Here is a 10,538-nt window from a genome sequence, read left to right as displayed (position 1 = left end):
AGAGGCCCGCGTACCGCAAAAAAAATAAGTAAATAATTGCAAAACAAAACTGTGAGGCCCCTTGTTCAAAAATTATTAGGAATTTCCAGACCAAAACGGCAGATCATTAACCCAAGCGCAGGCCCTTCTGGGAGCAGCGCCCATGTGTGAATGCAGGAAGCTGCTGCCTCCCTGCCCCCATCTCCTCCCAAACACCCCACTCCATGCCAGCCACAGTGCTGCCTCAGGGCCTTTGCACTGGCGTTTCTCCCCTACTTGAATAAGCCACCACCCCCACAGCCTACTGGCTCGCTCTCTCAGCTCTCTCACCTTCGGGCCCTCTTAGAGGCCAAGCAGGCCCCCTCTGACCTCCCTCTGCGAAAAATCGCACCTTCCCAGCCCTCCCTCCTGCTTTGTTTTCTCCATAGCTGTTACCACCTTCTGACCTGCCAAGGATTTGGTTCACGTGTTTGCCGTCTCATGTCATCTCCACCAGGGTCGGGACTTTGTACCCCTTCCCACCCCCACGTCCTGGAGCGGGGCCTGGAACACAGTAGGCGCTCCGTAAATGTGTGTTGAAGGCATGGCTCCCAGGAAGTCGGTATCACCACCTCCTTTCTCCTGAAAAGGAAACCGAGGCTCAGAGAACAGCCCGTGAGCCAAGATTACAGAGCATGTCCCTGGCACGCGTCCGGGTCGCGCCATGACTGCGCCGGCGGTTTCGATGGGGGCAGCCGGGCCCCCCGGCTCTGACACATGGGGAAACCGAGGCCCTGGCGGCTGCCTGGGCCACCCGGCCGGGAGGGGCCGCAGCGAGGCGGCGGCGCGCCGGGCCCAAGGTCACTGCGCCGGCCGGCCCGGGGGAGGCGGATGGGTGGGGATCCGCGGGCCTCCCCGGGCGCGCGCCCCCCCCCTCGGCGGCGCGCACGGGGCCCGGGAAGCAGCAGCAGCGGCAGCGGCGGCAGCAGCAGGTGGAGCCGGAGCCTCCGCTTAGCCGAGGCCGCGGCCACTGCCGGCGTCGCCGCCATTAGACAATAGAAGCGGCGGCCGGGCGTGCGGGGAGGCGGGCGGCGGGGAGGGGCGGGGAGGGGCGCCGGGCGCGCAGGAAGCGGGGCCCGGGGCGCGCCGGGGCCGGGCGCGCGGGGAGGGGGCGCAGGAAGCGGGCGAGGCCGGGCGCGGGAGGCGGCGGCGGCGGCCCCGGGAGCTGCCGATCGGCGCCGGGACAAAGGCGCGGCCGCCCGGCGCCCCGAGCAGCCCGAGCCGGGGCGCACAGCCGGGGCGCAACCCGCGCCCCCCGCCGCGACTGACATGATGTTTCCACAAAGCAGGCATTCGGTAAGCGGGGCCCGCCGGCCCGGCGCCCCCCCTATCCGGGCCCGGCACCCCTCAGTTCCCGGCCGGGCCATCCCCCCAGCTCTGGGCCCTGCGTCCGCCCAGGTCCTGACCCGGTCCCCCCAGTTCCCAGCCGGACCCTTCCCTCCCCCAGGTTCGGGCCCTGCGCACCCCTCAAGGACCAAGCCCTGCGCCCCCCGCTCCAGATCCCAGCCGGACCTCCCCACCTCCAGCTCGGCGTCTCCCCCCCACCTCCTAGGCCCAGTTCCCTCCAGCTCTGGGCCCAGCGCTACTCCCCACCCCCAGCTCCGGGGCTCTCTCCCATCCCCGGTAGCTCCCTGTCCCCCTCCCAGCTTCCGGGCCCAGAGCACCCCCCCTAGCTCCCAAGCCAGGTCTCCTCCAGATCCCAACTCAGATCCCCCCAGCCCCGGCCCCAGCTCCTGGGCCCTATGCCCCCCCCCCCATCAAGCCAGCCAGGGCCTCGGCGGCCTTTGCCTCGGGCCTGGGGCGCCCCGGGAGCCCCACCAGGCATCTCTAACGCCGGGGCTGCTTTCGGGGCTTGGGAGTGGGGGGAGACCGGAGGCGCACCCCTCCCGGAAGAGCGCGGCCCGGAGGAAGGGTGCTAGGAATCTGGGGTGGGCCCCCCCGGAAGATTTCGGGTGCTTAGAGAGGCCCCTCCCCCAAGGGGAGTTTGCAAGGAAGCCTCATTCCCCTCTCCCACACCGCCAGCTTGGGGAGGGGGACCCTCTAGGACGCGTTCTCCCCCCCTCCCAGAGGCAGTTGGGGCGCTCAGATGTGCACCCCCTCTCGGCGCTTTGGAGGCGCGGTAGAGGGCGCACCCTGCCCCCCACCAAGGGCGGGCCTTCAAACGCACCTCCACAGCCTGCGGGGGGCGGGGGACGAGAGCCTCCGGGCGCGCCCACCCCCCTCGGCTTCGGGCGGAGAGGCGGGGGCAGGAAGTGCGGGCGGGGGCCGCTCCGGGGGCTGTAAACACGGGCCCGGGAAGTAGGGCGGGTGGGGGGGGGGGACGCTGCAGCTGCGCCGGCCGCTGCCTCGGGGCAGCGGGGGAGAGGTGGGTGGCGGCTCCACCGGATCCTGACCCGGGCCGCCCCTCCCCACAGGGCTCGTCGCACCTCCCCCAGCAACTGAAATTCACCACCTCGGACTCCTGCGACCGCATCAAAGATGAGTTTCAGCTGCTGCAGGCTCAGTACCACAGGTGAGCTGGGGCTGGCGGTACCCGCCCCGGGAGAAGCTGGAGACCCCTGCTCAGATGGCAAGACTGAAGCCTGCAGCGGAGGTTGTGGCCCCTGCTATATATCTAGGCTCCGAAAAAGTAGAGGCGTTGAATGTCTTAGGTGGCAGGCACTGTCTTTAGCACTTTGCCGATATGAAATTCATTTAGTCTTTAAGACAGTCCCATTTTGTAGATGAGAAAACTGAGGCACAAAAATTTCAATAATTTGCCCAAAGCCTCAGCTGTCTGGTGTCAGAGCCCCTCTCCCCACCCCAATCTGCATTGGATAAAAGACCTCCCAACAGCTGGAGTTGGGGATGGGCCCTCCACCTCCCCCCCCCCCCCCCCCCCCCCACCAAAATCTGTAGCATGTTCTCTCTCTCTGCCTAGTTTTGGAGAAAGGGTTCCTGCCAGCCCGCAGAAAGGCGATTCTCTTTCCAGAACTGAATCTAACGTTTCTAAAGGGCTTGCCAATGTGCCAAATCTAAAGAGAAAGGAACTATTATTGTCTTCATTTTACACTTAGAGAAACTTAAGCCCAGAGACGATAGGAATTTCCTGGGGTTGCACAGCAAAGAAGTGGCAGAACTGAGATTTGTACCCAGTCTCTGGGTTGAAGAATGCAGATTCTCAAGGTTTTGCTATGGAGGGGGGCTTTGAACTAGGAATCAAAAGGGGGTCCATGGCCACAAATACCTGTGGGGTCTTAGGCCCTCTCTGGACCTTACTTTACCCACACAAAAGTATTCTTTGAAGGGTCCCAAGTTGTCTCCAAGAAGAAATTGGGAACAGTGATATATTTGTTCTTTTGGAGGTACTTCCCATTCTCCCCATTTGCTGAAGATGGAACATACATCCTTTTGTTTAATCTTTACTGCTGCCCTATCGTTGTGCTCATTTCAAAGATGAGGAAACTGAGGCACAGATGGTTGAAGGGCAGGCCTAGGAACTTTGTTCTGGTCCTGTGATGTGGAGGGTTTAGGGGCTTTGCCTGGCAGGCCTGGCCTTTCTGAGCCTCTTCCCCTCCACCCCCCCGCCCCCCGGCCTGGCCCATGCCCATGTCACAGTGAGCACTGGGGCTGATCCAATTCCAGAGACCCAGCAATCTGACGATTGCTGCCACAGTGCTATGTGACCTCGGGTAGGCCACACCCCCTCTCTGAGCTTTGGAGTCTCCATCTGCTGGGCCTGGGCTTCCTGCTTTACACTGAGGGGTCCTACCATGTTGGGGGCTCACACAGGATCCACCAGTCCTTCAGGAAGGGCCAGAAATGCAGAGTTTGGAATGAAATTGCCTGATTTTGTTTTTAACGGTGGCAACAAATGCATATTTTTAAAGAAAGTTGGAGAAACCAACTGTGGCTGTCCTCCCAACTGGGGTATACAAGTCGTGGTCAGTCTGGTGAAGAGAAACTCCAGTCTCCTGGGGTGACTACAAGAGCAACTAAGTTTTTATTGGGTACTTGCTGAATACCAACATTAAGAGTATTTCTGGTCTTAATTCATTTCATCCTCACCACCTCACCCTCGGAGGTTGGAACTCAACAGACTTGGAGACCAAGACCCAGAGAGGTAGAGGGGTTTGCCCAGAGTCACACAGCATCAAAATAGCAGGGTTGAACTTTGGACCCAGTCTATCTGGCTTGAGTTTGTGCTCTCAGCTCTTTACCTGTCACCCTGACACCCTCGTGAGGGGCCTTTGAGAAATACCCAAAGCTTATCCTTGCTGGGGGAGCTTGAGAGAGGCGGGGGCGGTCACCATCTCTGTTACCCAATGGTGGAAATTTATGCCCCACTGCTAGGGAAATCAGGACCCACAAGAGGGCCTTGGGTGCCTTTGAAGATTCCTTGGTAAATCCAATCCAGAGCCCTACCAGCCAACTCGGCTCTCGCAGCAGCCTCTCCACCGTGTCTGTTCCTCCTTTGCTGGAGAGTTTTCCTCAGTGCTTGAGAGTATGGCCTCTGAAGCCAGCTTCCTTGCTGTGTGACCTTGAGCCCGTTCACTCAACCTCTCTGGGCGTCCATTGCATCATCTGTAAAAACAGTGATGTTAACAGCCCTGACCTCTTTGGGTTTCAGGAGAGGTAAAAGTTTCTTTGAATCCCTGTCTCAGCTACAGTCAGGGCATTTGCTCTGACTTTTGTTATTTTTATTATTTTCATTGCTTTCTCTGCCCCCAGATCTGCAAAGTTGGTTTCATAATCCACATTTTCTAGCTAGGGCACCTGAGGCTCCCCCTGCCCCATTTTCTGCCTGTCCCCCACCAAAGTTAGGGGCTCCCCTGCACAATGGGGGGGACCTCAGCCCAGCCCCCGCCCCTCCCCGTGTTCTTTTTCAGTCTGAAACTCGAATGTGACAAGCTGGCCAGCGAGAAGTCAGAGATGCAGCGTCATTACGTGATGGTAAGCCAGCCCTGGGGTCCAGTAGGCAGGGATGGGGGACCCCAGATCCCCCTCCAGCACCAGCAGCTGTTGCCTGAACCCTGGCCGCCACCTCTGGGATGTATGAGGAGTCAGGGTCAGCTCTCCATTCAGCCTGCCCCTGGGCCGGGCTGAGTCCGTCTTGCTGGCCTGGCTGCCGGCCCAGGCAGTGGCCGAGGTGCCAAACCACCGGGTTGCAGCCTGGGCCTGCCAGGTCCCCCGGCTGTCCTTGGCAGGAAAGGAGCCAATGGCTGGGAAAGCCAGGATCTGACTGAGGGAGCAGCCAGATCCCTCCCCACCCCCATGGTCCAGGCATCCCAGGCTTAACCCCTCCTTGCCCAAGCCTGGGAGGAGGACTCTGACGTGGGTGGGAGGGAAGGGGTGTCACTGCGTTCTTGGGCCTGACATTTGAGACCCTGCCCGCGTGCACACTGCCAGAATCACTTGCTAGGTTTCCTACCCACCAGGTGGCGATTTCTGCGTCAACCCCACCCCACCCCCACGCCCCACTGCGCCACCTCCGTCCAGCCCAGAGCCCACTTCTCCCAGGCTGTGGGGGAAGCAGAGCCAGACACTGAACCTCTGGCCTCAGAGAGAGGGATGGGGCTGGGGCAGAGAGAGGGACCCAGGACTGGGGGACTCCAGAAGGGGGTGCTCCCGGTTTGAGAAAGACTGCCTGGAGGATGGGGCATTGCAGCTGGGGTCTTGAAGAATGAGTAGGAGCTTGCTGGGCAGAGAAGGGGAGACCACACAAAGGCCTGGGAACAAACGTCTTCCCCCCCACCCTCCGTGGAGTGACAGAGGGGTGCCATGGGACTGTTTAGAGCAAGGGAAGGGGCAGGGTCAGATCTGGGGCGTGAGGGGGGGCGCTGCTGGCCCCAGAGCCAGACCCAGCAGGATTTGTTTATCCTCGATTATTTATACCCAGGAAGGCAAACTTCCCTGGAGTCCAGGGCCACCCGCAGACAAGACACATAAAGATAAAAGATTAGGAGCCTTGGAGGGAGAGGGAGAGAGAGAGAGAGAGAGAGCGCGCGCGTGCGCGCGAGAGTATGTGTGTGTCTATGTGTGTCTGTGTGTGTGTCTGTGTGTGTGTTAGAGGTTGGGGTGTGATCATTATTCCAGAAACCAGGGCACCCACACCGCTGCTGGGGCCCTGAAGCTCCCCCAGCTTCCGCAGCAGCCCCACCAGGCACCTGGGCCCCAGCGCCTGGTGTGGGTGTCTCCCCACTTCCATCTCCATCTCTTTCGCCTGCCCTCCCCTCCCCATCTCTCCACTTCTCCCCTTCTCGCCCTCTCGCCCTCTTTGTCTCTCTCTCTGTCACTCCCCCCTCTCTTTGTCTCTGGAGCCCCCCATTCTCCACCCGCCCCCATCTCTCGCTGTCTCCTCTCCGCCCCCACGCAGTACTACGAGATGTCCTACGGCCTGAACATTGAGATGCACAAGCAGGTACGCCCTCTTCCCCCCTCCTCTGCCCCACGCTTACTTCGGCACTCCCCCAGGCAGGTAGGAGCTTGCCCACCCTTTGCCTGAGCTCTAAGTCTGCCCTGGTATCCTGTTACCTCCCAACCCACCCCCCTTTCTTAGGCCTCCCTGAGGGGGAGGGGCAGAGACTTTCCGGGGACCTGCCACCCCCCACCCCACTGTCTCCCCTTTGCAAACAGCAGGGGAGGGGTGATGTGCCAACCCACCCTGGAACCCCCAGATTGCCCCTTGCCCTGCAGCCTTGCTCTTGCCACCTGTGCCCTGATGAGGCTACCCTCGGGTATGTTGTAGAACACTGATGCCAGCTGCCCCCACCCCTTTTCCCCTCTCCCCCACGGAGCACTCACTACCTATCAGGCACTGGGCATCATCTTCCCAGGGCCACCGGGACCCCAAGCGGCTGGGCGTGGGTTTGTCCTGTGCTCTTAGCCTACAGGGCAGAGAGCCAGCCTCAGATTCCACCTTTGCTGCTGATTGGGTGCCCGTGGGCCCGATGAGTTGACCTGACCCTGAGCCGAGCTGGCCTCTTCTTAGATTAGACAGAACCCCCAGGCCTCCCGGGGCTGGTCTGCGCCTGCCCCAGCTGCTGCCCAGGGCTGAAGCGTCTGTGTGTTTCAGGCTGAAATCGTCAAGAGGCTGAATGGGATCTGTGCCCAGGTCCTGCCCTACCTTTCCCAAGAGGTGAGTGGAGCCCCCAGGCCTCCCAGGGCTGCGGGGAGGAGGCGGTAGATGGACCGTGAACTTTCCCCAGGCCCTCCGTCCTGCAGCCATCTGGGGCAGCAGCGTGCTGGGTACCCCGGGGCACACGCCTTCCCTCTCTGGACCTCCCAGCCACCAGCCAGTCTGTGCAGAAGAATCCCCAGGTTGGAGAAACCCCAGGGGTGCAGGGCAGTGGAGGGAGGGGCCTCACCCTGCTGTGGAATTCCCAGCCTGAGTGAGTCATTGCACTGTAAAAATGTCAGCTACGCTGAAGACTGCACCAAGAATTCTGTTTCCCTGTTTTGCTTCCGTCTTTCACCCCCTGAGATTCATCTGCGGGGCCCTGCTGGCCGCAGTGTGGACAGGGGGGCTCCCAGCACACATAGGCAGACATACAAACAGCCACAGGTATGCGCAGAGGTGACACTTAAACACACGGTACACAGACACACACAGATGCACATGGACACACGGAGGAACCAGGTACCCAACTCTTCCTCTTTTGTTTCCTGGGGTTCTGAGACTCTTGGTGTGAGGCCCACTCTGTACACACACACACACACACACACACACACACACACACACACACACACACACACACACACACACACACGTGTGTCTGGGTCATGTAAGGCCCATCTGCTCTCTGCCAGATTTACTCTTGATAATTCATCATTTTCTCTTTAGCCCCCACCCATATCTTGGGGTCCCTCAGGTGATGCCCAGGAACAATTCCAGGAGGACACCATGAAAGCCCCAAAGAAGGGGACTCTTAGGACCCTGAAGACCTAGCCTTGTGGTTTCCGTTCACAACAGGGGCTCCCTGGTAGCCAAGGCAAAGAAGGAGCTTGGCAGATTCTAGCATCTGATGGCCAGAGAGACAGACGTTCAGGGAGGGCTGGGGTACAGGGTGGGGGATTGCCCTGAACCGAGACTCGTGCCCCAGCCCTGCCGGAATTCACTGGGCCTTCCCAGGCTCTGGAGGAAGAGGAGCTTGGGTTAGCGGATCTCAGATCTCTTGGACCAGCAGTCCTGGTCTGAGCTCTTAGAACCAGGACTTCCCCGTACTGTTGACCAGGTTGTGCACTGCACTTCTGCTTCTTTGCACATGGCATTGGTCGTGGTTCAGGCTTTCTCAGACTCACCCAAAAGCTTTTTCCTAAGATTTTGGTACCAAGCCCTTTGGGTCTTCTCTGTGTCTCCGTGTATCCCATTTTCCAGATGAAGAGACTGAGGCTGGATGAAAGGAATCAGCTGCAGGGAGGGGGGTTTCGGGAGGCGTGGGAAGCTGCGGAGAGGGAGGGCTCTAATAGCCCAGATGGGAGCGGGGCTTCTGGGCTCTGAGCCACAAGCCCTAACAAGATCAGGGCTAATCAGTTGATTTCTCTCCACATCCAGCACCAGCAGCAAGTCTTGGGAGCCATCGAGAGGGCTAAGCAGGTCACTGCTCCTGAGCTGAACTCCATCATCCGAGTATGTTTGGGGTCTTCGGGGGAAGCAGCGGGTGGGAGAAGGACAGGTGGGCCCAAGGGGGCTAACGCTCCCCTTCCTCTGCCCTGCAGCAGCAGCTCCAAGCCCACCAGCTGTCCCAGCTGCAGGCTCTGGCCCTGCCTCTGACCCCACTGCCTGTGGGGCTGCAGCCCCCTTCGCTGCCGGCGGTCAGTGCAGGCACCGGCCTCCTCTCGCTGTCGGCGCTGGGCTCCCAGGCCCACCTCTCCAAGGAAGACAAGAATGGGCATGACGGTGACACCCACCAGGAGGATGATGGCGAGAAATCGGATTAGTGGGCGGCTGGGATGGGGGCGGGGGGACAAAGGGGAGACAGACACGGAGAGAGAGGAAGATTCAGCATAAGACACAGTATAGCTCGGGATTGGCTCAACTCTGGTAGTATTTATGGTAGCCGCCTGCTGGGGCCCTCGCCCTGCTTGTGTGCCACCCCCTGACTTGGCTCCTACCCCCGACTCCCAGCCTCCCTCCTCCTCCCCTGCAGCCTGAATGGGTCATTACCCGCTCATACCACAGATGAGGCAAGCTGAGGCCTGGAGGCACAAGTGGGAGGCCAGGTCCGAAGGGAGCAAGACCTCAAGAGGTCCAATACCCCCTGCACTTCCCCAATTCGCACACCTGTAACTGACAGCCCGCTGCCCCCCCACCCCTCCCCGGGGCACACCCTGGCCTCACACCCTGGCACTGCATGCAAACACAATGCTAGCTGCCCCTCCCCGCCCTGGGTGCCCCGCGTCTCCCCTTCCCACTCACTCACCCTCTGCTAGTTCCCGCCACCCACACCCACCTAGTCCTGTCCCCTCACCCATGAAAGAAAGAGGGGCCATGGACAGCAAGCTTTGCCCGGGGAACAGGGTGGGATGGGCGACCCAGAATTCCCTTTCTCCCTTTTCCCAAATAAAGATGAGGGTACTCGAGTTGTCTTGGTTTTTATTTTTTATTTTTCCTTTTTCCAGTATACTAGCTTGTCTTTTAAGAAAAGGGATATTAAAAAAAAGAAAAAGACAGAAAAATGTTAAAAAAAAAAAGCAACACCCACACCTGTGTCTGTATATAGCCTTTTAGACTGTCAGCCTTTGTTGTGTTCAGTCGTTTGATCTCTACGGAGAGAAGTGAAAATGCTGTATCGAGGGTGGGCTTAGCTGTGCCTTTCAAATAAAGATGTGAGAAGGTTGGTTGCCGTGTTCCTGCCTCTGTGTTGCGAGTTGCCCGCGGTGCCCCCCCTTCCCAGAGGAGGAGAGGGCTTCCTTCAAGTCTGAGATCCCCTCGTCTGTTACAGGACTGGATATTGAGAGTCCTAGCTGAGTCCGGCTTGTAAATGTAGTCTAGCTCCTGAACTTGGCGCCTAGCCCAGAGAGGGCCAGCTGGAGGCTCTAGGTCACACAGCACAGCCTAGGTGCTTGAGGTCTAGCCAGCCGTTTTGACAGGTAGGCAAAGGGATTCAGAAAAGCTAAGGGGTCACTAGTTTCTGAGTCCCAGGCCAGAGGGTTCCTAAATGACAGTCTTTACCCTTAGAGACAGCTGCTGAGACTGGACAGTCACACTGCACACACAAAACGCTTTTTTCCAGATCAGAGAACACAGACCCCCAGCTGGACCTCAACTCTCCAAGGACCACTTGGAGCCCACCCTAGCCCCCCTGCATCCAAGCTGGACCAGCCCAGGAGGGGGAGCCAGCAGGAAAGGTGATTCCCAGCACACTTGGCATTTCAGTCAAGAGAACTTCAGGGACTTCCCTGGTGGTCCAGTGGTTAAGACTCTGCGCTCCTGATGCAGGGGGTGTGGGTTCGATCCCTGGTTGGGGAACTAAGATCCCACATACCCCGTGCTGTGGCCAAAAAATTTAATAATAAAAACTAAGAGGGCTTCCCTGGTG

General features: G+C 59.6%; 1 protein-coding gene across 1 annotated transcript; it reads left to right on the top strand.

The window, feature by feature from the left end:
* Positions 1-1,143: 1,143 nt before the first annotated feature.
* Positions 1,144-9,840, top strand: TLE5 (TLE family member 5, transcriptional modulator). Its single transcript, XM_027085531.1, has 7 exons — positions 1,144-1,314; positions 2,433-2,530; positions 4,887-4,950; positions 6,374-6,418; positions 7,073-7,135; positions 8,552-8,626; positions 8,716-9,840. The coding sequence occupies exons 1-7, from the start codon at positions 1,288-1,290 to the stop codon at positions 8,935-8,937; spliced, it is 594 nt and encodes a 197-aa protein (XP_026941332.1). The 5' UTR covers positions 1,144-1,287; the 3' UTR covers positions 8,938-9,840.
* Positions 9,841-10,538: the final 698 nt, after the last annotated feature.

Source organism: Aethalodelphis obliquidens, unplaced genomic scaffold (assembly GCF_003676395.1).
Source record: "Aethalodelphis obliquidens isolate GAN/ISIS:26980383/991018 unplaced genomic scaffold, ASM367639v1 scaffold53, whole genome shotgun sequence".
Taxonomy (NCBI): Eukaryota; Metazoa; Chordata; class Mammalia; order Artiodactyla; family Delphinidae; genus Aethalodelphis; species Aethalodelphis obliquidens.
Note: the sequence above shows the minus strand (reverse complement) of the source record. Positions and strands in the feature narration are given on the sequence as shown.